Genomic DNA, 26,597 nt, shown 5'->3' with positions numbered 1-26,597 from the left:
CTAACCCTCCTTGGGAGGGTATGCAGCGCCCCCTTCTGCCACTGCTTGTACCACTCTAGGGTCACACATCTACTCTCATACCCCCTGCCAGGGTTACAAGTTCTCGATTCATGAGCACCTTCCCAACATATGCTTTTATCTATAGGATTTTGTTTGAGGCAGGAAAGAGAAATGTGTAAAGCAACTTTTCTTTAGGCTCTGAAAAAATCAAGATCTAGTCTCTGAGAGCATCACATCAGGGAATCTTTGATCTCCTTCAGAATGACCTGGTGCTGGCTTGCCAGTCCCTGACACTTTCTGGGCAACCAGCTAAATCCCAAGTTGTGGGTAATAGTGTCATTTTCTCAGACTTAGTAACCATGGTCTAGTATCAGTCCAGTGAAACGAAGGTGATGTCTCCACAGTAAACTTTGCTGCAGAGACTGCACTATTGAGAAACCCTACTGCCATCCTCCCACCCTTCTATCCATCATCCTTCCCTCCATCCATCTGTCCATCCAGCCACCCGCCTGCCTACCCACCCATCTATCCATCTACCCTTCCATTTCATCTACCCTTCCATTCCATCCACTCCTTCCATCCATTTATCCATCCATCCATCCATCCACCTCTACTATCTATCCATCCATCCACCCTTCCAAGCCATCACCCTTCCATTCTATTCATCCTTTCCATCCATCATCCATCCATCCATCTATACATCCATCCACCCACTTTTTCATTCCATCAATTCCTGCCATCCGTCTGTCTATCCATCCATCCATCCACCTACCTTTCCATTCCATCAATTCCATTCATCCTTCCTTCCTTTCATTCATCCATCCACCGTTCCACTAATCCACCCATTTATCCATCCATCTGTCCACCCATCTATTCATTTATTCCTCACTCATTTAATAATATTTGCTAACTGGAGTATGTTGGATTTGCGCCAGGCTTTGTGGGTGATATAAAGGTAATAAATAAATGGTCCTAACTCCCAAAGAGTTTGTAGTCTAATAAGTGAATTAAGACATGTTTTCAACTAAACAGAATACAGAGCAGATTGAAAATAGCTATTATAAAGGTCCAAGGTGTTTTGAAGCTTAAGTTAGAAATTGGATTTTCAGGGCAGAACAGTGAGGAGTAAGAGGCTCTTGGCTACCTTCTGGCTACTGGGCACTTTCCAGAAAGTCCCTCACTCTTCATTCCTCATCCCTTTAAGAAATCAATGCATAGCTTCCTCTGCTGGATCACTGGGACCTTTGGAGTTTTCTGTCACTTTCCCTTTACATACTTCACACAGATACAATCATACAGGGACCCAGTTCTTTGAAATTAGGAAAATGAGACCGCTGAGTGGGTAAGTGGTGCATGATCTGTGGGCCAGGGGACCTCTCTCTTACTCGAAAGCTGTCAACTCCCTCTCCCACCCTTTATCCCTATATCCCCTGCTCCAACATCCTGGTCTGTAAGGGGTGGGGGTGGGGGTGCCCCAAGGTTGGCGGTGGGGCTAGGGGCTGGGCCACTCTGACAGCTAAGCTCTGTGGGGAAGACTAACTCTTACAGGGGTGCAGGAGGCCTGTGAAGTTGGTTTCTGTTTTTGTTTTTGTTTTTTGAGTAGGCTCCACCCCCAGCATCACACAGTTTCAGGCTTCTTTTTGGCAATGCAATTTCAGAGTGTATCTTCTTTTTTTAAAGCAGGCTCCACGCCCAGCGCGGAGCCCAATGCAGGGCTTGAACTCACGACCCTGAGATCAAGAGTCAGACACTTAACCGACTGAGCCACCCAGGTGGCCCTGAAGTTTGTTTTATGTGGCCTCCTTTACTTGCTCTTTGTAATGCCCCTTGTCCTGGGGCATAGAGAATGCCATGGCATACAGGCACCAACCATCCAGGAACTAACGTTTGGAGAGAGGAGTGGAGAATTTAGGAATTTAGTTCTGCCGGGTCCAGATGCGCCTTGGCTCCGTCCTGCACAGTGAGCTCTCCCCTTTCCCTCTATAAACCTGCATGGCACCTGGTGTGGAGACAGGCACGCTGATGGATTGACCGACAGACAGACTGCATAATTAAATAAGTCCTGAGATACTTTGCTGTGCTCTATCCTACAGGTTAATGGAAACAGCGAAAGAAATGACTCGGGAGTCCTTGCCTATCAAATGCCTGGAAGCTGTCATCCTGGGCATGTATCCTTGAAGTTACGTTTGCTCAAGTTTACTCCATAGATGGTGGCCTCACCGTGGGGCCCATTGTGCCTTTGTTGTCCTAGACTCACAGAGATGATGCCCGTGGTCTCCTTGGGGAAAGTGTCAAGCTCCCCCTGATGCTTCTCTTTAACTTTCACCTTCTAGAGTTGAACCAGATGAGAGCTTGGCTCCCCGGTCATGGTCAATGTGAGCTGTCAGCTGCAGCCTGCACCGGGCCCAGGTCTCAGGCCGGATGCACTGGTCACGAGCAGAATTCCAACTTAGAGGGACGGCAGAGAGAGCATGTATCATTATTCTTTGCATTTATCGGGCATTGCAACAGGATAGACGGTCAAGGGGAAATGGGATTATCCAAACGCATCTCTGGGGAAAATTCTAAGAGTGGGTTGTGGAGGAGACCAAGCAATGGTGTAGAGTCTTAACTCCACAGAATGTAGAGCTGAAACAAGGGTCTGGGCTCTCCCGTACTTTCTGTTCCATTTTCCGCCAGACTTCTGGCTCCTTAGCCTGAGGGGGATATGGTCCAGAAAAGCTGTGATGGCAGTAGAATATGATTTGGTAGAAGAGCAAAGAAACTTGCAGTCCTTTGGGGTGGATGGCTGGAAGGGACAGTGACCAAGGAGACGCAGCAAGACATGAACTTGGCAGGTTGTCCCAGGAAAGACCAGGTGGGTTGTTGAGTGCTGTGCTGAGATTTGTGACCTTCCTCCAGAAGGCAAGGGCAGCCCCCGTGAAAGATCAGCAGCAGAGGCACGACACGATCAGGCGTGTGTGTTAGAGAGGTGGTTCTTCGGGCAGATTGAAGGGCAGACTGGAGAAGGAGCTGGATCTGCAAAGCCCGTTAGGAGCTGCTCCCTGAGGGAAATGGTGGTGCTTGAACCATGGTCCTGACCAGGGGAATGGAGGTGAGGGGACACCAAGGAGATAGAATTTCCAGGACTTAGAGGCCAACTGAGTGCAGGAGTTGATGAGGAAGAAGTCAACCAATAGAGTGATGAAGGCAACCGAGAGGTGAGCTACTTTGACCCAGTAGCCGGGAAGGTGGAGGAAGGAGCGGGGGGTCATCAACACCACCCGTGGGCTGATCTGCTCTAAGAGTTAGAGGAGACAAAGGCAATGAGCCCACATTTCCGGCCTGGAAAACTGAGATTGGATAAGTACGCTGCAGCCCAAGGGAAGGGCTTGTGGGGAGAGTCAGATTTATGGGGAGGGGAGTTCAGATTTGAATTTGTTCAATTTGAGACGTGGGGTGTGGTAGGATGTCAGGGTGGGGTATTTAGAGCATGATGCTCAGGAGGCAGCTCTGCACTGGAAATAGAAATTGGGGGAGCTGCGAGTGTTTAGGGAGTGGAGGCTGCTGTGGAAGGAGTGAGAAGAGAAGTTCAAGGATGACATCTCACCCTTTTTTGGTTTAGTTGGACACGGTGAGCCCGTGACAGAGACGAAGAAGGAAAGTTAGAGAGCTGGAAGGAAACCCAGGAGAGAAAGAGGCTAGCGTGACGTCAGCGGAAGGACCGGTGGCTCAGAGTCAGCCCGGGGGCAGTAGGACAGGTGCAGTCTGTGGGCTTGCTCTCCTGGACACGTTCATGGGAAGGGGCGTTTCTGGCCCTCTGCAGTCTGCAGGGCACTGGCAGGCCTCGTCTGAAAGAGACTGTCCACAGGTGCCCAGGCTGACATTTGAAAAATGGGAGCTTGAGCCCTATTGTGGCCCTTCCCCCACAGTTCTGTCCTACCTCCTCTCTGCTCCTCACAAAAGAGATGAGATGTGTGCCTGGCGAGCCCCGCCGGAGGGCAGAACGGGGTGGAGGCCGCAGATGGCTCCGGGGGCCCTTCTGTGGCAGGAGTCCGCCACAGCTGTTGGGCAGAGCCTCCTGCGAGTTTAATGGGGGTGAGCAGCTGTTGGGGATTTGCTGGGGGGATCAGTGAGGGAGCGCACGAGCACAGGCCCTTCCCTGGACGGACCAGCTACCTTCAGACTCTGCTGACGGAGGTCTGGGTGCACCTGGGCGGAGGCCATCCTGCTTTACACAGTAGCCGCGGCCCTGTGCTATTGTATGAACACAAGCACTACTTTAGGTTTACTGGGATTAATCAATTCTTTTGGGATTGTGAGGAATATACTTGTGACTGGCCTCTGGGCCTGTCCAAATCAGACAGTGTGCTCTCGGTTTTCCTTTGTTCTTACCAGCGTGGTGTTTCAGAGAAGTGCCGAGAAGGTGGGGAAGGGTGGAGGAATGGGGCTCACACTGCTCAACTCAGGGAAATTTGACTCTTGGACACAGACAAGAAACACAGACTTGAATTACAAGTTACAGCATCTTTGTCTTTTCTCTTTGCTCTTTGTCAGCATCCCTCTGGCCTGCTTTTCTCTGGAGCACAGTGAAGGACATGACTTGGGTCATCTGTCTGTGTCGCCCACAGGCCCCTCTGCGGGTCCTGGGAAACACATGGCACCTCAACAACTTTGAAACAGGTCAGCTCAGCTGCTGCTTGGAAGCCCGAGTCCCCCGTCTTGTCCTTCCTTGTTTTCTCTCATTTGACGTGAGTCCAGAGTTCAGGATTCATTCAGGAAGAGCCCCTTCATTTGCTCTTGCTTCAGTTCATGTGGGCATGCACACACTTGCACAGCCCTGCCCGAGACAGAGCCTTTAGTTCATCTTCCAAATCCTGGCAGCAATCTGGGGGGCCTCGCTGACCATGAAGGGGCTTAATCACGGTACTAAAGTGCTATGGCTGATTCAGGTGACAGATTTGTAATTAGAGGCGGGTTAGATGCTGGGCGGATCTTCCAGGACCTTGAGCACGGCTGCTCCCTCAGAAAAGCTCAGGCCACTTCCCTGCCCTCAGCCACACTTCGTTGTCCCCGCCTGCTCTGTGCCCACTTGCTCCAGGTCCCATGGCTTTCCTGATGGCCATAAAGACGGAACAAATCCTAGCGATGGCGACTTGTGACATCCCCTCCTCCCTCCCTCTTCTCCACGTGGCTGACTCTACTTGTCCCACAAGACTAATTTCGGTGTGGTCACCGCGTGGCCTCTTTGCTCCCCCTGGGGGTGCGGGGCTTGTCTCTCTCACAGCACACATCACGCTGGGGTGGTTCTTTTTAGTTTGACTGAGACACCGTGGACGTAGAGCTCTGTGTAAGTTTAAGGTGAACAGCGTAGTGGCTTGACGTACATGTATTGTGAGTGTGGTTTTTTTTAATTGCAGTAAAATAGTCATACCATAAATTTACCAATTTAACCATGTCTAAGGCGCAGTTGAGTGACACTGAGAACATTCACGTGGTCGCGCAAGCATGGGCACCAGCGATCTCTAGAACTTCATCTTGCCCCACCTGAAATGCCACGCCCATCGAGTGCTAATTCCCCATTTTCCTCCCTCCCCCCTGACCCCCGGCAACCATCATTCTACTTTCATCTCTCTGAATTTGACTACTCCAGATACCTCAGAAAGTGAAATCATACAGTATTTGCCCTTTTGTGACTGGCTTATCTCACTGAGCCTGATGTCCTCAAGGTTCATCCGTGTTGTAGCACGAGTCATAATTTCCTAACTTTTTAAGGCAGAATGATACTCTGTTGTATGTCATACGCCACATTTGGTTTATCCAGTCATTCATCCGGGGGCACCTGGGTCACGTCCCCCTTTTGGCTGCTGTGAACATGGGTATGCACATACCTGTTCGAGTCCTTGCTTTTAATTCTTGTGGGTACACACCCAGAAGTGGAGTTGCTGCATCGTATGGCAACTCTTTCTGTTTCTTTCTTTTTTTTTTTTCTGAGGAGCTGCCGTACGGATCATGTTGTGTCCATTTTGAGTCTGTCTCCCCGACAGGCTTCATCTTTGGCTCCACAGGCCTGCCTGCAGGCTGTCTGGCACAGGAGATCCGCACCCATAAGGGCTTGCTATCCTGTCTAAGACAACTAAGGAATGCCCTTATTCCAGCCCCAGAGAACTTACCCCAGAAAACAAGCAGGAATGGACGTCAGGGGACTCGGAAGGTTGTGATTTCACTCCCTTACTGCCAGTTAATCTCACAGGAGGAAGTGAAGACAAAACAGGTAACTTTTTATAGCAAAGAGCCATCTGTGCTTAAGTTGAGGACAGAGGACAGGGCTGACCTCAGGGCTTCGGGCTGGCTTCTGTTAGCTTCTTTCTTGCAAGGGTACCTGGGTTGGCCCTCACTGAGGCAGTCTTTTTGAGCCTAAGGAAGGTGTGCTCACAATGGAGGGTCATCCTTGCAGCAAGCATTAATGAAGAACTTCTGTGCACCAGGCCTGTGCTACGCTTGGGGACAGACACCAGCCTGCAGAACACAACTCCCGCCCCTACAAGATGCAAACAAAATGCAAATACACAATTACAACGCTGGATGATTGAGCAGCAAGTGCTACAGGGGCTCTTGAGTTGGGGGGGCTACTTATACTGAGGAAGGTCGGGGAAGAGTGGCAGGAGGGAGGAGAGAGCAGTGGGGCTGTTCCAGTCAGGGTGCCGCCTGTATAAAGAGAGTAAGCCCACCCCGTCCTCACTCATGATTCTTACAAGACCCCGAAGATCTCTGCCAGGTTTGAATCCCCTGCACTAGAAGGCTGATGTGTGAGTGAAGCCATAAGAGAAGTTCTACTGCGATAGGGGGTGTCATGTGGTGCGGAGTATGTGCAGTGGCATTTTGTTGAATTGGTCTCATAGCTTTGTAATGTGAAGGTCATTTAAAAGTCATTCAAGACTTCCAGTTATATATGACTTCCCATTATGAGGGAATGTATGTGCCAAGGGCACGGGCGTGGATTCTTTATGGTCTCGGCATATCCTCCAGAAATGTCTCGGGTTTACTGCAGGTCCATGTGCTGGTCCAGGGTGTGGGGGGCATGAAACCGGACAAAGGAATAACGAGCAAGGGCTGAATCGTGGCAGGACTTTGGTAAGGGATTTGGACCAAGTCTGAAGAAGATGAGAGACAGTGAAAACTGAAGCAGAAGAGTTGACACGTACCAAATTTTGGCTTGAATAGAACATTCTGGCCTCTGTGTAGAAAGTCCACTTGAGTGGGGGCAAGAAACGGTGAAGACAGCTTCTCAGACAGTGGAGAGCCGTATCCGCTGACTGAGCACTTACCAGGCACAAGCTGCCGTGGGCAGCACCTGGATTATTATTTACCTTAGAAACTCCTTGGAGTCACCACAGGTTTTCAGCAGAAAAGTGACACCGTGAGTTTTCAACAACCCTCTCCAGAAATACTGGGTCCTTGCCGGGACTATCCTGGGATTTTGAGATGGGCTGAAGGATGTGGTACTTCTTGTCCAGCGCTCGGGCGTGTGGAGTCAGCCGGGTAGTTACATGACGCTGCACCTGTAGGGTAGCCGGTCCCAAACCGATACAACGGTAAGAGGCGGGGTTGCTCCATCCAGATGGGCTGATAAGTGGAGAAAGCCAATCTGTGATGCCAAGTGCGTTGGGGAATGAGGAGCCTGAGGTTCGGGTGCTGGAGGCAGCTTTCTGTGTGGTACCCAAGGCTGTTGGCATGGGTGTGCTGGGGTCCATGAGAGCAATAGATGAGGGGCAGGTGTGACCTGTTCTGACGCCTTCCCTTCCAGATAATCAACCAGTCTGTTTTTGTTTTTGTTTTTGTTTTTGAAGATTTTATTTATTTATTTATTTGAGAGAGAGAGATCAGAAGCAGGGGGGAGGGGTAGAGGGAGAAGCAGACCTGAAGGCAGATTCTTAACCGACTGAGCCACCCAGTCGCCCCGGTCTGTTTCTTTTACATCTCATTGCCTTGCCTTGATTCTGGTTTTCATTTTTCTCCTGGAACATTGCAGAGGCCTTCAATTCTGGCTCTGTCCCACACACTCCAGCCAGAATTAATGTCTGAGAACGTCATTCCGATTACATAAAAATAGTCTTTGATACTCATCATCCCTGTAGAAAACCAAGGGAGGGGGAAAAGCCATGATTTTGTTTTGCATTTATTTAATTACTAAAGTAGAATAAGCAAGTTTTTCTCATTGTTCCATTTTAATTTGGCTTCAGTATGCACCATATAATAAGTACTCAAAGATATCAAGTGAATCCTTTCTAAAAGGATTAGTCTGGATAGGTTAGATGTGGGCCTCAGAGGCAGAGGGATGGACACTTACTTTGCCTGTCTGGGCCACTTCCCTTCCTGGGAGTCCAAGCTCTGAATTTTCAAGGCCTCCCTTCTCTTCCTTGACTCAGATGGTCTAAGATACTTAACCAATGGACAGCCTTCCATCGAGCGATTCCCCATCAGCTTTAAAACCTACTTCTCAGGAAACTACTTTCACCACGTTGTGCTGGGGATTTATTGCAATGGCCACTATGGCTCACTGGGCATGAGCCGAAGGGCTGAGCTGATGGACAAGCCATTGACCTTTCGGACTCTGAGTGACCTCATCTTTGACTTTGAAGACTCCTACAAGAAGTACCTGCACACAGTGAAGAAGGTCAAGATTGGGCTGTATGTCCCCCACGAGCCTCATAGCTTTCAGCCCATTGAGTGGAAGCAGCTGGTCCTCAATGTCTCAAAGATGTTGAGGGCTGACATAAGGAAGGAGCTGGAGAAATATGCCAGGGACATGAGAATGAAGGTAGGTGCTGGGAAGGCGAATGAGTGATGCAAGAGAGTTCTATTCCCAACCTCTGTCTGTCTCCCTCTTGCCTCATGCCCCATGTTCCTGGGATGGTCAAAAGCTTCTTGAGTTTATCTTGCTTAGTAGCCATCCTATTAAAACAAAAAATAGAAATCATTTGCTATTTGACATGGACAATTAAAGTTTCTCTTTGTATAGACTACTTCAAACACTGGAGCTGAAGTCAACTTAGATGTTACAGTTAAGCGATGTCTTGGCATGTACATCCTTCTATGAAATCAAATCTAAAATGTTAGTCATTTTAGATTAAGCCTCTCATTTTGTTTTGTTGTTTTGGTCTTTATAATAGGGTGACCGGTCATTCCAGTTTGCCTGAAACATGCCCAGGACATGACATCTTTAGTACTTAAAACCAGGAAGGTCCTGGGCACACGAGGATCAGCGGGTCACCCTGCCTTATAATCTTTTGCAGAGTTGCATTATGTCTCGGCTTTGCTTTATGTATTGCAATGCATTTTGGCATAAAATTCTGACCTGGTGTCACAATAGCGAAGAATCAGTCACTGTGCTGGCTTCATAGAATCTACACTCATAAGCCCCTCTTGCTTCTCCCATGTCACATCCATGGTGACATCATGCCTGCTTGTCCTTGTCCCTCCAGGGCTTGTGGAGTCACTGAGAGAAAGCCTGTGTGTACACAGAGGACCACAGGGGAAAGAGATTTTGCTGACCTCAGGCTTGGTTCTGTTTAGGGCCTGGGGACTTGTCCTCTTCACCCTGAGGAACTTGGAACAGAGATTCTAGAGAAATTGAAACCGCTCTGTGCCTGTGTGTGGGGTGGGAGAGTCAGAGGAAGAACAAGCTGGTTTCTGGGGCAATGTAGGTGGGACTTTGCCCTCACAAGACAGCACCCAGCACCTGGAAGCAGCCCCAGGAGGCTGAGGCATGGGGCTCTGCCTCTCTGCTGTGGAAAAGGGGGCACGGCGTAATCATTTCAGCCTCTGGGAGGCGGTCCTTTGCTCCTCGCCAGTGCAGACTGAGCGAGGATCATCTGTTAGGACTCCCCGCTGGAGGTCTTCCGACTCGGTACCTCCTAAGCCCCGCGATCCCGGCAGGCTGGGGGCAGGGATGCTGCAGGAAGACCCAAGGGTGGTTTCCTTTCGGAGCCAGTGTGGTAACTCCTCACATCTCCTTCAGATCCTGAAACCTGCAAGTGCCCATTCTCCAACCCAAGTGAGAAGCCGGGGGAAGTCCCTGTCCCCCCGAAGGAGACAGGCGAGCCCCCCGAGACGGCTCGGCAGGAGAGACAAGTCGTGAGTATTTTCTCTTCCCCGGCTCGGGGCCCAACACACGCATCCGTGGGGTTGTCCTGGCCCGTGGGGACAAAGGTGTGTCCTGGGCATGGCATCTGAAGCAGACGGAGATCTCTGAGAGGACCACCCCTCATTCAGGGGGCATCCCTTGGGGAGAAGGATCCACTATGCACATGACCCCCGTTGCTCTGCGGCCGCCGCCTGCCAGTTGTAGACTCAGATGAAGGGACAGGCTCCAGACCGCAAGAGATGAAGGATACCCCGAAATCCTGGCCTCGTGGGAGGAGCAGGGGATGTAGACTTAGGAAGCCTGGGTCTGGGGCCAGCTCAGCTCCTTGTGAGCCCCATGACGTGAGGCCTGTCATGTAAGCGTCCCAGGCTTAAGTTCCCTCAGCCAGAAGATCGGATTGTTACAACTGAGGAAACTCTCCTAAAACCCTGTAGCCCTCTGTGCCCGGCAGAAATCACAATCATTCTTTGGATCATGGCATCAGAAATACCTGCAGCCTCCTCCTCTCCCTGCTGACTCTACCCTCCCCCATCTTAGCCCCGAGGCCAGTGATCCCACACCTACTTCTTTTTTTTTTTTTTTTTTTTAGATTTTATTTACTTATTTGACAGAGAGACACAGTGAGAGAGGGAACACAAGCAGGGGGAATGGGAGAGGGAGAAGCAGGCTTCCTGCTGAGCAGGGAACCTGATGCGGGGCTTGATCCCAGGACCCGGGGATCATGACCTGAGCCAAAGGCAGATGCTTAACGACTGAGCCACCCAGGCGCCCCCCACACCTACTTCTTAGGTCAAAATGACTCACTTGAGCAATGACAGATTGGAGAAGCTGAGGAGGCCCAAAGTAACCAGTGATAATCCACTGGCAGATATTTGGGCCATAATTACACAGCAGGAAAAAATACCACTTTTATTAATACCAGCAGCATGCCAGGTCACAGGAGGCTCTCGCCGAGCCAGGGACGGTGTGGTACAGCGCCCGGAGGTCCGGGGTGAGCCTCAGCTCAGCTGCCCCGTAGCCTTGTGGCCTGGGCAAGCCTTTCAGGAGCCGTAGTTTGCTCATTCGTCCAAGAGGATAAAAATGCTTTTGCTGCCTCTCTCTCAAGGAGTCGTAGGATCAACTTAGAAGATATAGTGAGAGCGATTTGTTCATGGTGAACTGCCTTTAATACAAGCCTGTCGTTATTGTCACATCAATCCTGTAGAGTAAGAAGGGAGAGTTTTCGTTTTCACTGTCAAAGGAAGAAACAAGAACACAAACCAGGTTTGTTATCTTATGCTGTGTTGTAGCTGGTCAGTGATGGTTCTGGGGCTGGAACCCAGGTCCCCTGGCTCTGGGAAGGGGGAGGGGGACGGAAGTGTTGGTGGGATGAAGTGGTGTCAGTTCCGAGGAAGGTTCTCGGTTTGTCCCCATTCTACTTCCCACTGCTGAACGCAGGGTGCAGAATCTACAGCCAAAGGTGTTGGCTAAGATGACTGGGGTCCGGGCTTGGAAAGGAGAAGGAGGAGGGGGGATTGGGAAGCTCCTGCAGTGAGAGAAGCTGGAGAACGAGGGGGCTTCGGCATGGCTTTGTCCCTTTAGAGAGCAGGATGACTTCAGATTTTTGCAGAAGCCTCTGACCCGAATCCTGCCTCCGATGCTGACCACCACCCTTGCTTCTTGACCCTGACCTTCACCATAACCCTAGCTCTCCCCCTCTCTGATGCAGTCATCCCGTCATTGGCGTCCCTGAACAAAGTAACAGTTGTCTCAGAGGACTGTGCGTATGTAAACCCTCCTCGGAGGGTCACGAAGCATGCAGCCAGCAACCCGGAAGTGGCAGTCTGGTCACCCAAGAAGCAGGGGAGGGGCCCTTTCCTCTGATTGGTTAGCTTTGCTGCCCCAGGAGGGCGAAGTCTTCACTTCGGAGCTCGCAGTCTGCAGCAGACGTCGAGCAGTCAATAAAGCCCCGCTCTGCCCTCTAAACCAGAGAGTCCTGAGCGTGCCACCTGACGCACTGATGCGCGGGACGGCCGTGTCGGGTTTCGGACCAGTGCTGTCGCATCCGTTCTACTTGCATCCACTGGAACTTTGCAGTCCAAGGCCTGTGAAGTTTTTAACCAGAAAAAGTTCCCATGAGTGCCCAGGGGTGGGAGAGCCAACAAGATCTCAGACACTGGCTGTGGAGACAGAAGTCAGAGGACACGCGAGGTGCTGGTGGTCTGAGAACAGTAGGGGAAGAAGGTGCATTGGAGCCTGGACTGTGGGATTTGAGCCGCTTCTCAGGCATCCCGGGGGAGCATCCTAGAAGCCGCTGAGAATGCAGATCTGGAGCTTGAGGAATAGAGATCATGACATCAGAACCATCTACTTAGAAGTGACAGCTGAAGCGATAGCTGGATAAGTCGGTGAGGAAGGAAGGAAGCGCTGTCAGGCCCTGAGTAGCCCGGAGGAAGAAGAACCAGAACAGGAGATGGGGGAGCAATAGGCAGAGAGGATGGATCGGGAGTGTGAAGGGGCCTGTCTGCACCTGCAGAAGCCAGCTGTGAAGATCTTAGGAGCAAAGGAGGGGGGGAAAATGAGGGAGAGTTTAAGGTCAGGTAGATGAGGACGTAGAAGTTGACAGACTGTGCATTCAGTGGCTTTTATCCTGCTGGTGAAGGAGGTGCGTCATCGGGTGGGAGTGAGGAGGAGCAGGTGGGTTATCTGCACGGGGTGGAGAAGGGGCTGCATGCAGCACAAGGGCCCAGGTGAGGATAGACAGAAGGATCCTACACCCTGTTCTCAAACTTCAGCAAGCCCGGAATCCCCAGAGGGCTTGTTCAAATAGACTTCGGGGCCCCTTTCCCAGTGTTTGTGACTCAGCAGATCTGGATGGGGCCCGAGGACTGGCTGTTCTGGCAAGTTCCTAGGTGATGCTGATGCTGCTGGTCCAGGGACCACTCTTGGAGAGCCACGGTTTGATCAGTCAGAATGGGAGAACTGATTTGGGGGTTGGCTTTAAAAAAAAACAACAGAATGTCAAGGTGCAGGCACTGGGTCTGCTGAGGGGGGCAGAGGAGGCCGAGTGTGATTCCGGGGCCCAGCTCTGCCCAGTCCTGCCTGGGCCTCTGGAGCCTGAGGTGCTGGGGTGAGGTTAGAGGGTGTGACCCCGGCCTGACCCCCATGGTTGGGCTCCACTGAAGACACGCTGGTCGGAGCCTGGCTGGTCATTCTTCTAGGGGCCAGGAAGGGACACTGGCCATGCCCATACCCTAATCTCTGGCTGCTTTGTCACACAGCCAAGGCAAGGGACCACACTTGCACCTACAGAGGACAGCTCTTAGATTGCCGCAGATGTGACTGCAAAGCCACTTTCTAGTGTCGGGGCCCCACTCACCCTCATCCCTCCTGTTGGCTGGAAGCAGGAAGTGGGCCCAGGGATGGGGAGAAAGGCAGTAGGGAGAGGGCAGTAGTCACCGGAGGGGTCAGGAAGGAGGACCTGCAGGAAGATGGGGGTTCCGTTCCACCACCGTCTTCCCTCCACGCCCCGAAGTTGATCCCAGCCCCAGCAGGCAGGCCCCAGGGGCACAGAGGTGATGGCTCGTGGTTGAATGAAAACATAAACTTTTCCAAAATGGCGAAGAGTGGCTGTGACCAGCCCCGGAACCCCGCAGCCCTTTCTCCTGGGCACAGCACTGGTTCCCAGGAGTCTCTCTCCACCAACTCTCCCTAGTGGGTCAGGTCTTAGGGATTTTCTTTTTCACAGCCGGGGTGGGGTGGCTTTGGAAGAGTTTGACCATCAAGGGAGCCCAGGTGGCTTGTGGGTTCCCGTGGACCATTTCGTATGAGCAAATCCGGGAAGACCGTGGCCATCCTTGGTAGTTGAAGCCCCTTCTTTTCTGAGTTTGGAGATCAGGAGGGGTTTCTAGAAGGCAAACATCGTGGCTGAAGTTTGAAGTGGACTGAGGTGTTACAAGGTGTTACTAATTCCTCCTAAATCCTGCTTTCTGAGTTGCAGGGCTGGGTAGGGGATCACAGGGGCTCGAGAGGACAGAAAGGGAAGAGTTGAAAGTAAAATGAAGGGCTGCGTGAGACAGGGAGGACAAGAAGGACGGAAGCACCAAGCCCCTCCCTCCCCCTCCAGATCCCAGCTTCCGCCATTGCCATAGACTAGAGCCCGGGACACCCTGGTTCCTAGAGGTGTGTCTGGAGGAGAGCCTCTTCTCAGCTTCTACCTCTGGCCTTCACCAAGCAGGCTTTTCTCCAGGTGATCTTGATTTGGCGAGGAAATGAGAAAGGGACGCATCTGGTTGTGACCCAATAACTCCACCAAAATTCTGGGCATCCTACGGTAGAATGGCTGGGACTAGGAAGGGCTTGGTGGCTCTGTCACTGTGTTATTTTTTTCAGCATTACATAAGGCCATCAAATCATTTCTAAATGTGTTGGGTGCCATAATGAAGCTTGGGAGTGGCCCAAGGGTGGACTATTACCATAACAGGCAAGAGGCCCATCAGCTGTGGGGCCCCAGCCCCTTTCTATGCTGGGATCATTTTAGTGGCTTTCTATCCCTGCCTACCTCACCCCTACAGCTGCAGCTACTTCCAGCCCTGCATTCCTCTCCATTTTTGCACTGGTCTGAATAATCATTCTGGAAAGGAGGATCAGTGTCACTGGGTTGACAGAAGAGTCAGCGGGTTGGGAGGGCAAACAGCAAAGGCTGTACGAGGTGTCGGCTCAGGGCAAGGTTTCGAGAGGGAAACGGACTCCCCCACCCTCCACCCACCAGTCCTTTGTCATCCTCTGCTCCCCTAGGAGTGTTTAAAGCACCTTCCACACAGAGCAGTCAAATTGGTTCTAAAAGAGACAAGGAGATCGAGGTTGAGACCCACGTTTTAAAGGCTTGTGTGAACTTCTACCAACTGCTTCCCAATGCTGGGCCTCGGTCCCCTTGCCACTCGCTTCTCAGCAGCAGCCAGGACACCCTAGGGGACAAGGGTTAGAAATGAGGTTGGACGAGGGGAGGTTTTTGCTTATTATAATGAGAGATCCCAGGGAGGGGGCAAGGATGGTAAACTTCCTGCAAAGCTCATCCTCCCCCATTAAGAACCTTTCCACTTAAAATGCCAACAGTTCCCCTACGCAGAACCACGAAGGCTCCCTGGGGTCCTTTCTGTCTCTGACAGTCCACACGTCTTGGCTTACTGCTTATGGCCACAACCCGGGAGCGTAGGGGTGCGCAGACGGCAGTTTTCTGGCTGGGCTGCCCGTGTCAGCATGAAAGCAGCTCATGCCAATTGGAATGACCACGTGGAACATTCTTCCCAAGTGGGGCAAGAGTCCCTAAGGACCCCTGAGAATGTCTTTGTTCTCTCTCCACTCTCTGGCTCCTCTTTTATCCCCTCTGTCCCTCCACTGCTCTTCTTTGCTATTTATGATTCTATTCCTCCCTTTTTTTCCCTCTTTGATTGCCCTTCTTGGTCATCTGTCTCTGTGGCGGTTTGTGGCTCTAGGGGGCTTCGCTCACCCTGCTGGAGACCCTCAGGGTCACAGAGGTTACTAAGCCCCATCTTAAGATAAGGTCTCCTTTCACTGCTGGCCCCAAGCTAGACAGTGGAGTTCCGGCTCCCTTCTGTCTTGAAGGATCGCAACAATGCCTCCAGGCAGTTGCCCGAGTGAGGCTATGAAGTCATAATGAAGTCATAGAGAATCAGTTTGATTCCATGGTCTAATTACATTGAAGATATTTTGAATGAGGGCCAAGAAGTCATTCCATTCTTCCATTCCGGGTGAGAAAATGTCCCCAGAGGTGAAAAGGAGATAATTTCCTTAGCAAGGAAAGTAGAGGGGAAGCAAAAGAGAGAGAGAGAGAGAGAGAGAAGTAGAATGGTTGTGGAAGGAGAGGGAGAAGTCAGCCTCCTGGATGATGTGGAGTTTCCTACTAGAAGCCCGGACAAAGGACTGCTCAGCTTAGCTCTCCTGGGATTTCATAGAGTCTGGGATCCCTGGGGACGCTTGGAGAAACCAGGATGGATGATGAGCCGTATCAGCAAAGACCTCCTGACCTGAGTGAGCAAAGAGGCTCCTGGAGGTCAGACACCATTGGGGGGTGCCAGAGGGGTTCTCCATCACAGCAAGGGGAAGAGGCTGTGCCCTGGAATCTCAGACAGTGGCCAGTGGCTCTTGGTCTCTGGCCAGAGCCTCCTACCTCTGCAGGCCTTGAAAGAAGGGGCAGGGCCTGGAGAGTCTCTGCTGAGCCGAATCTCTTATGCGTGCATAGCAGCTTCAGCTATCGGCCCCGCACCTGCCAGCAGGCTACCCACTGTCCTGGGAAGTGGCGAATGTGAGCGAGGAGCAGGACGGGCTTGGAATGACAGTGACAGGTTGGAAGGAACCAGTTCCCCCTCCCGTGGCCCTCCAACTGAGGCCTACCCAGACAGGTCATAAGTCCTAAATCGGGGCCCAGCCTGACCTGATTCCTGCCAGACTAGACAAGAGAGGAAGGCCTGGGGTCTCTGCTTGAACTTGTAAATGCTGGGCCAGCACCATCCCTGATTTAATCTGTCCCACACACTTAACACTGAGGACCGAGAGGTCCATGTTAGAGTTGTATCCTTACTGTATATCCCTTTCTAGAATCCCGAGTCCACAAGGAATAGAGCTAGCCTGGTCTTCCTGGGTGTGTTTGTGCGTGAGGGTGAGTGGGTGAACACATGGGCATGCACACTGCCCACCCTCCAGGGCTGTGACCTCAGGGGACACAGGAGTAAGAAGCATGAATAGATGGGTGGCCCGGCCTCCCAATCAGGCAGCCCTGAACTGGACATAGATGGGCCGTGTCCCCGAAGTGTATCCTACTCATATGGGAGAAACAAGAGGCAAATTTCCGTCAGAAGAAAGGGAATGGCCCTCGGGTCCAGGGAGAGCAGGAGCTGCTGTTTGTCCTCGTGTAACCCCGAGACCTACAAGGTACTTGGCGCAAAGTGTTACTTAATGAAGTCCTGTGGGTGAGTAAGCAGCCAGCAAGTTACAGGAGCCTTGCTCTCCCCTCCCAGCCGCCACTCAGGCCTGCTGACCCTGCTCCCCAGCAGCTGCTGAGGGGAGGGGGGCGGGGGTTGAGAAGTGAGGGGAGGGGTGCCCCAGACTCAGGCCTTAGTCAGAAGGGCAGAAGAGGGATGGGGGCTGGAGCCTGGGGGGAAGCTTGTAGGCTCTCCTTCCGCGTTACTGCTTCTTCTCTTAAACCCAGTCTCACACAGACACACACCAGCTAGTATGTTCAGCCCTAGGACGCGATGTCCCCACTCGGTCCCCAACATGCTGCCATGAACTTTCTGGTTCTGAGGTTCCTTGTGGCTTCACTGACACCAACATAGAATCTAGCCAAGCTCTCCCTGGACACTGAGGCTGCCTCAGGTTGTGTGCGAGACTCGAGGGGCCACTGCCCACCCACGAGATGGTTCACTCGCCCCGCACTGTCAAGGTTTCGGAAGGACTTGGATCAAGTCAACGAGTCACAAGCCATATAAGATTGAGACAAACTGGAAAACTAAAAGTCCCCTATCTACTCCCAGCTACCTGGAACAAAAAAAGATCACATTGAAAATCGGGAGTGTGGGGGCCCCTGGCTGGCTCAGTCAGTACAGCATATGACTCGATCTCAGGGTCGTGAGTTCAAGCCCCACATTGTACATAGAGCTTACTTAAAAAAAAATCCAGAGTGTGAATTTCCACCATGTGTCACAAGGATGGAAAACTAAGGTTTCCCTGCTACAGAATACCTTCTCTATGGAACCACCATCCTGTCCTCCTCAACTTACCTCCCCTCTGAACAGCCTCTGCTGTAGCTAGCTCCAGGAATGCAAGCCTGAGGTTGGGGTGAAGGGGACACCTGGGACCAGGCCACCCACCCTAGGTCACCCTGGATATATTTATGTGACAACAGACGAGGCTGGGATTATCCATTTGTGTGCTGAGAGAAGCGCCACCCCCCCCCCCCCCGCCTTCCTTCCACAAAGTCTATTAACCGGAAACTTAAAGTTCCCTTCCCTGCTTCCCCTAAAACAGAAGGCGGGCTGAAAGCCCTTCATTAGGAAATCCTCGGAGATGTCTTCCCTTGTGTGGACTAGGGAGGGGTTTGGAGACATTGATTGTTCGGTCTAAAATAATAACCGTGGATCTGATGAGAGGTTCTGGGCAAGTGCAGATCTGGCTGAATCATCATCCTGGTGCTTGTGTTTCTTAAAAATAAATCCGTTGCAGAATTCTAATTATAGCCAGGGGAGCGCTTGGAAGAGGTCTCTTCACGCACAAGCTCACCCAGCTCTGGCCCTGAGACGAGCTGCTGGCCAGGAGGGAGCGGGATTTCTGGCTGAGGCCCACGGGCAGGTGGCAGGCTGTGATAACCCACTTCTGCCCTCCGCCAGGCCAGGGGATTGCAGCCAGCAGCGCTGGGAGAGAAAAGGGTTTCCTCTTTCAGGCAGTTCACCGGGGATCTCGGTTGAATCCTTTTCTGGCAGTATTAGCCTTCTGTTCTTCCCTGGGTTCTGGATACATAGGGGGCGGGGGGACGGGTGGGCTACAGAGGAAGGGGACAACCTAGTCCCTTTCCTTTGGAAGCCCTCCAGCTTTCTGTGCTTGCAGATCCACATTCAGCTTTTCAAAGTAGGCAGGTTCCCCAAGCGGCTTTGGTAAGATAAATCCTGTCCTGTATAGGAAAACTTGTTAGTTCTTACAATGTCATCATGGTGACTTGAATTCCTGGCTTAGGACGTTGTTAAAAATATCCCATGATAAATATAACATAATGAAGCCCTATCCGCCATTTACATGTTAATGAGAACTTGACCCAGGTTTAATTGAGAACAGGCTATTCAACAGGAGGGATTCATAGCTGAATGGACTGGATCCCTGTTCTCAATTTGTTCAGTCTCTGAGGCAGGCATGAGGAGTCGGAACCTGCAGGATTCTTTAGCAGATGTACTAGAGAAAATGCCCTAGCATACAGGGGCGAGAAGTAATGCGTTGTGAGGGAAGGAAGTCAGATACTTTGCGGGAGAAGTGGTGTTTGGGTTGGACCATGGAGGGACGACAAGACATGGGGTTGAGCATTCCGTGTCACGGTGCAGAAGCAGGAGTGGTTGTGGTGTCATCCTTCGATGCTTGGGAGGATGCTTTGTGTGGGGAGTGGGAGGATGGGGTCCGTTTGCCTCATGGTTAAGGGCATGGGCTCTAGATTCTGGGGAGGAGTTCTGGCTCCACCGCTTGCTAAACATGTGACTTTGCTTTAAGCAGGTTCCCTAACTTTCAGTGCCTCGATTTCTTCCTCTGTAAAATGGGTAGGAACAGTATCAACCCCATCAGGTTATGGTGACACTCAGTTAATCCCTGTAAACCTCTCAGAGCAATGCCTGGTGCCTTGTAAGTGCCAACTAAATGGAAACTATTTATAATGGTGATTTCTCAGCACCTGGAAGACCCCGCCGGGGTGGGCAGGGGGCAGTGACTGGTGGCGGTGCTAAGGAAAGGTTTAGGAAAAAGGAGGCCAAAGGCCCCCCGAGTTAAAGTACATCTGTTTCCAAGGGAACCAGTAGCAGACCAAGGGTAAAGGTAAAGGGTGAGGTTTTAGGAACACACACACTTGGAAGAGTGTGGTGAACATTCCGTTTCCTGGGGGCCGGTGGGCTCCAAAGTGAGAGAGTTCGGTGAGTGGGCGAACACTGGCTTCTGAGGAGGCGGCATGCCCGTGGCTAGCGGCAGCAGGGTCCCAGGCGAGCCCACATCCCAGGGCCGAGCGGCTGGGCTTTGTCCTCCTCTCGCCCCCCGGACCCTGCAGCCTGTCCTGCCGCTGACTTCCCAGCAGGCGCCGTTGGTCCGGGGACTGAGGGAGAGAAAAGAGGTCAGCGCAGACCTGCTCCACCACCCGGGAAAGCATGTTAGGCTGGTGTCTTACGAGCGCTCTTCTCACACAGGAAGGGCAGCATATTTCTCAGAGTTTCGGAGAAGGAGACGTGTCACTCGGTGTTGAGAAAGAGGCCAGGTCGGGAAGAAAGGTGCCGGCACGGGGGTGAGCTCACTGGTGTGTGCTGCAAGGGCCCCTGGAACGGGGATCCTCTTGTTGAGCACGAGTTGTTGCTTACTCTTGACAGACAATGGGAGATGTGAAGAGCCGCCATGGCGTAGGTCCTGCACGGGGTGCAGGGCCCCGGGGAAGAAGACAGACTCTTACACACGAGTCTCCGGACTTTGTGTAGGGTGTGGCTACTTCTCCCGAGTGGAATTCTAGAGAACTTGCTCACTCCCCAGGTGAACCTTCCTCGGGCCCACTCGGCACCCACCATGACTGGCATCGGACTTGGCGTTGCATTAGTGAGTTAACGGACGGACATGATCCCAGTCAGGATCAGGTTTGGTGGCGGGTAAGGTCGGGGTGAAGCTAGGACTTAGCCGGGGGCTCACCAACGTGGGAAAGGGGCTCAACTGAGGCGGTAGGGGGCGTCTTACTGCTGGGCCTCTCCAGTGTCCCACGTCGGGGGCCACACTCCAGCCATCACTCCCACAAGACAGGAGAGAGAGCAGGGAAACCCACGAAGGGCACATGCTTCTTGCCTTTGGAAGAGGTGTCTGGCAACCTCCACGTCAGTCTCAGTGGCTACACCTTAGTCCGACGCCTGAGCGGTTTCAGAGAGGCTGGGAAACGTGGTTTGTGTTCTGGCAGCTCCGTGCCCGGCTGAAGAGCGGGTTTGTACTAGGGCAGAAGGGGACGGTGCACGTGGCGGGGCAACTAACAGACTCTGCCCCGCAGAGATCATTAAAAGCATCAGATAAAGAAAAAATCCATTCACTACAAATGTGATTGATATTTGGATAAGGAACATATGTGCACGTAGTTCAACTACCAGGAAAGGTAGTGTGGAAATTATATTTTAATTGTTCTAGGAAATGACCCCCCCATTTAATCCTTTTGTAAAGCGAGGAATGCATAGGGATACTTGAAGCTTATCCTTCGGCAAGTGAATTTTTTTTGATTGCTGAATTTTCTTAAAGCGGGGCACATGGAGGAGGGGGCAAGTAGATTTGCCTTTCTAACCCCATTTGCCTTAGGGTGATGCTAACTTATGGGGAGTCTACCTGAAGGAGGAAGTCCCATATTCGCTGTTTGAAAAGATGACACACCTCAGGCAAGGAAACAAAACAGACTCTATGTCAGGCTTTTTGAAAAAATGAACTAGAGGGGCCTAGGTGGCTCAGTCATTAAGCATCTGCCTTCGGCTCAGGTCATGATCCCGGGGTCATGGAATCGAGTCCCAAATCGAGTCCTCTCTGATCGGCGGGAAGCCTGGTTCTCCCTCTCCTTGTGCTGTCTCTCTCCCTCTCTCTCTGTCAAATAAATAAAATCTTAAAAAATAATAATTAAAAAAAGAAAGAAAATGGATTAGATACAAATGGACTCTGAACCGGACTTGTCTGCAAGAGCCCTAGTTCTCTCCACGTTAGCGGGCTGAGGACTAGGATAGAGATATAAATTTAAGTTTGAACCCTGAGCTGGAAGTGTGCTCCCATTAGCTGCCAACTGAAGAATGGTCCTTACAGTGGTCCCCGGGGTCCACTCTACCAGTGGCTCTGTTGATAGGGAATGGCCGATCTCTAGGGCACGTACGGCTGGAGGACACCATTGCTCCGGTCAGAAGCCTTGAGCTCTTTGGTACAGTGAGCAGGGGTCTACATGCAAGCAAGTCCGGGGACGTCTATCCTCTGTCGGCCATATTTGTCAGCATCATCTGTGCACCCCGGGCACAAAGAAATGAGAGGCATGATTCCTGACCAGTAAAGCAGGGCACATGGTCACGCTGGGAAATCAGCCTCATGCAACACAGAGATGAGTTAAGTTTACAAGTTCCTTAGTAATGCCAAGTAGCAAGTCAGGGAAGGTTTCTTGACCACTTTGAATAATCAGGTTCAGAGGGGATGTTCATAGGCTGTTGAGGGAAAGGTGGGAGGGGTGATGAGGAAGGGAGGGAGAGGAGATGCAGGTGGGCAGAGACAGAGAGACAGAGAGAGAATGATAATATGTAGGCAGTAGAACTTGTTGCCAAAATTTGAGCCTCGTGTCCTTAAGCGGCCCCCTTGACATTAGCTGGCTGTTGATTTCTGGCTCTGTGAGTTGGAGCACCTTCCTGCCGGGGGAAATGTATTTGCTGTTAGGAAACCCTTCAAAGGATAAACCAAGAAACCATTATATTTTCCTTTTGGTCTCTTTTCTTCAAACACTTAAAACAAGGGTCATGTGTATCCTAAAAATATCTTCAGTCTTCTAGTAAAAATGGCTGAATGTGAAGCTTTGGAATTAGAGCTCTCTAGCCATACTGAACCTGCTAAACTTGGTTTATAAGCTCCGTTCTCTCTTATCAGAGAAGGTAGGAGGCTAAGAAATGGAAAAACTGTGAGAGAAGTCGGGAGAATGCTTGGGCGTACTCTTATATTGGGAAATCATTGAGGAAATGTCTTTAATGAAGACAGGTGATGTGCTTACTGATTTTCTTTTTCCAGCTTGAAGTATTTTCTGACATGACTTCACATAAATGCTTACTAGTACTTTGGAAAATGTATTTAGGGAGAAGAGAGGATTTGCCACGGAATGATTTTCCACATTGACATGCTTTTTCAGATGAGCTGTAAAGGATCCGCCCCAATTTTATGCACCGAGGCCTGGAAGAGTAATCCTCTATCAAAGATAGCCAAGCATCTCTCCGTGCCAGTCTGGCACCTGAGAAGTCTTGTAGTTGCTGGGTTTCCCCCAGGGCACAAGCACCAGGAAGCCAAGGTTTCAGGGAGAGTCTGGCTGAGGTTTTTAGTTCTACTGGACTACATGTGATTTTTTTAGACCTTTGCAAGGTTTACAGATAACTGGGTTTCAGAAGTTAGAGTGTGACGGAACGCAGGCTTCAGGCTTCAAGCTGGACAAACTCATTCGGCAACCTGTCAGTTTTTTTCAGCTCTACATTGAAAAGCCTGTGAAAATGTTCCCTACATATCCCATCAAAGTGGACTTGAGAACACGAGGTCAAGCTGGGAACGAAGGCTGGGGGGGGAGGGGCGGGGGGCGGGCTGGGGGCAAGCATCTGAAGGGTCAGGAGAACAAAGTCGAGTTCTCTGAATCAAATACTAAGTGATCTTTCTCTATCCCATCCCCTCTCCCCCACCATCTTCCTTTGACCCTTAGGCCTGCACTGCCTGAGAAGAAGGTGGCTGACCTTAGCACGCTGAATGAGGTGGGCTACCAAATCCGAATTTAGGCAAGCCGTATCAGCCAGCAAGAGGGCTTCCGTGGTGCTTCTCTCTGCACTTTACCCCAGCGTTTTAGGAGGAACTGCAACTATTTATTGAGAACCTGTGGATTTTATTTTTAAGGATTCACTTGGACATGGAATCTGAGTGGGTGGTAACAATTAATGTTGAAATTCACCAAGGGGCCACCATGAAAAGGCTGAAGAACCCCATCGGGGTTGGACTGTCTCCCTCACTACAGATAGAAAGGGAAATACGTAACCGTAGTTTTCTATCTTCCCATTGACCTACTTTTTGTTTACTTGCTTTTGAACATGATGCCTCCTCACCAGTAGTATATGTTACTGAAACCCTCCCTCCCACTTTTGATATAGTAAGGTAACTCAGCCAGTATTGATGTCTTTTTTCAGCAATAACAGAGGCAAAGATTGGTGGGATTTTTTTTTAAGCAGTCAATATTACCTCAGCATCTTGACATCAGATATGCAAACTTAATGGTTTTGTTTTTTGTTTTTTTTTATATATTCTATTTGTATTGTTTCCCCAATATTTCCAATGGGGATCTCCACAAAGTTTGGGATTTTTTCCTGGTACACACATAATGGGAGTTAAGGTATTATATCAAGTGTTTTACTAAAAAGCACTGAAATTCTTCTGGCAATACAGGAAACTATTTTCAGGACCTTGGAGTTACTTCTTTCTTAATCTTTCTTAAAGCATTCACTGACAGCGGTTTTTTGTTCTTTCAAAACAAAAAGCATGATCAGAAGGTAGTCTGTGTTCTGTCACTAACATTTAAACTTTGCAAACTCCAGCAAAAAAAGCACAAGAGGTCATGGCACTGTGACACACAGTTAGCAGTATTGCAATTACCTCCGACAATCACACACTCAGAAGGCAGAGGCCAGGAATCAATCAGCAGAGTCTTGAGAACCAGTTAACCTTTCTGTTTACGTCCATCTGATTTTTAAACTCTGAGTCAGGCCTTGATTCTGAAGGACTCACTGTTGTCAGAGAGGTGTTCTGATGTCTTATATTAAGACCAAATGTGGCATGACGTGATCCCTTTCCAGTCCCTTGCTTTTAAGTACCACTTCATGACATTTAGGAACTGATATTGGAAAATGCGATGAATTAGAGAAGCAGAACCTTTTCTTAAATGGACAAGTCTTCAGGTACAGTGTTCCATCTTAGAGCGTGATGGAGTCCGTGATGGACAGTGTATCCGTGTAACTTCTGACTGCAGCCCGCACAGAGGAACCCTACCCGCCAAGTCTGTATGTTATCAACATCAAGAGCATGCTTCCGTTTCATCTGTTGTAGCTCAACGGCCGTGCCAACTCGTGAGACCACCGCGCAGATGTAAGTGAAGTCTGCTAGTCAACAGAAGTGTTATCTCAGTTGAGGGCTTCCTCTCTGGCTTTCTTTGCCTGGCTTTCTTTGCCTGATTTTAGGAAGGGGAGTAGAAAAATAATCTGCTCACTGAGATTCTTTACCAGTAAAACCACTGAAGGTGACTTCATCCCTCGGCCATGTGTGCATGAGCTCACTTTATGCTAAAACTCAATGGCATTAAAAAAAAAAAACTCATGGCATTCATAGAAAGTGGTATTTTCTTGAAAAAGAAGGAAGTTTAGTGTCCTTTACATGAAAAGGACTAAGTAAGTATACATCTCAATTAGATTAAAATACAGAAGTTAAAAATTCTGAACTTAATCACTTTAAGAATAGTATTTGCAGTTCCAGTTTAAGATGAAGTATCTTTGTATCTCTTCATAAGGCAAACTCATTTGCAGCCTCACGGCCACATGTACTGAAGTATTTCAATTAGTCAATTCATTCTCGTTCTAAAACAATACTGACTTAGCTCTCTCTGTGAAAAACAAGATATATGTATCTTATGTTTATCAATCTGACACTTTATTATCTCTAATAAGTATACAACTTCTACCACTGCAATCATTCTAAGAGCTTGGAATAGGATTTTCCAAGTATTATTTAAGTACCGTCCCCTCCAAAATATACAATGTCATTAGTTGCATAGCCTCTTGTTTCCCACAAAAAAGGCTAAAAGGATAGGAACACCAACTGTTCTAATATGCTGACTTATAAGCCTTAAAACCGCCAGCTGGTTTGGTGATTCAATTAGTAACCTGATCTTTTTTCCACTCACTTCTTGATCTTAAGATTCAGTCCCCCAGAGCCAGGGTTAGTCACAGAAACATGAAAAGTAATTTAAAATGCTCTTAGTTTTCATTCTATTTTTATTGCCTATGGAATTACGTTGATTTCTGAAAGATGTGAGAAAGGCACCAAACTCTTAAATTCTAGTGCAGGAATTTAATTAAAATGATATTAAGGCAAAAACAAAACAAAACCATGACATGACTTACCCCCCTCCCCAAAATTGATTTTAAAACTGGCTATTATTCAAAAGATAAAAAATAAAACTATGAGATGATTTGAGTCTAGTTTTTAAAGTTATAAATGCAAGAGAAATTTTATGCTTAAGCCATTATGGGGATATATGCAAAGTTTAAATGGATGACAGAAATCTTGATTTTAGACTCCATGTTGTGCTGTTTTGAGTATACTTTATTTCAGAAAGTGATATTTAGTATTTTCTATACACTTTGAAATCATGAGCATTTCACTTTTTCTAAGTCAATTATTTCATAAGGATTTTATTAATAGATATTGGTAAATAGAACTTTGGAAATCTTAATTCTGTATTCTTACTATACCCAAGGCTTTTGTAAGCTATAGTTTTATGTACAAGCTTGTACAGTTTTTTTGACACACAATTCAGAATCTTGTTTATTCTCTTGGACTTTGTTCTGGCCAATACATTTTTTTTAAATCTTTAAGGAAAACTGTGATTGTTTTAGTGGGTATTTTTCTAAGTAAAGGAAAACTTGTATAATGGTATTTTAGAGAATGCCAGATAAGTGCATGTTTCAAGTTAATGTTTTTCTCATCACTTGTATGTTTATACACAGCATGGGACTTTAATAAAACCATCCTGGAAACTAAAGGATTGTTTTTCTTCCAAAAATGTAAGATGGTGTGATTTATTTTTTTCTTGTCCTTTTACTACATACTTGTCCCAGTAAACTCATTTATCACTCCCTCATCCTTGTCTTCTTCCACAATTTTCAGACTCTATGTTCAACACTATTCTGTTTTGCCACATCTGAATTCACTTACATTTTAGCATCACCCTAAG

The 26,597-nt window shown here is 49.6% G+C and overlaps 1 protein-coding gene across 2 annotated transcripts in view; it reads left to right on the top strand.

Moving 5' to 3' along the window:
• Positions 1–26,426, top strand: part of VASH2 (vasohibin 2) — a 39,986-nt gene extending 13,560 nt beyond the window's left edge. The window contains exons 4-8 of one of the 2 annotated variants that reach the window (XM_036109782.2): positions 1,286–1,342; positions 2,094–2,168; positions 8,419–8,800; positions 10,001–10,116; positions 23,307–26,426. In XM_036109782.2, coding sequence (XP_035965675.1) covers positions 1,286–1,342; positions 2,094–2,168; positions 8,419–8,800; positions 10,001–10,116; positions 23,307–23,379 — 703 coding nt within the window. In that variant the 3' untranslated portion in view covers positions 23,380–26,426. The remainder of the gene's footprint in view (positions 1–1,285; positions 1,343–2,093; positions 2,169–8,418; positions 8,801–10,000; positions 10,117–23,306) is intronic. The other variant, XM_036109783.2, reaches the window with a different exon arrangement.
• The last annotated feature ends 171 nt before the right edge of the window (positions 26,427–26,597 follow it).

Source organism: Halichoerus grypus, chromosome 7 (assembly GCF_964656455.1).
Source record: "Halichoerus grypus chromosome 7, mHalGry1.hap1.1, whole genome shotgun sequence".
NCBI classification, from domain to species: Eukaryota; Metazoa; Chordata; class Mammalia; order Carnivora; family Phocidae; genus Halichoerus; species Halichoerus grypus.
This window is presented reverse-complemented; position numbering and strand designations above follow the sequence as displayed.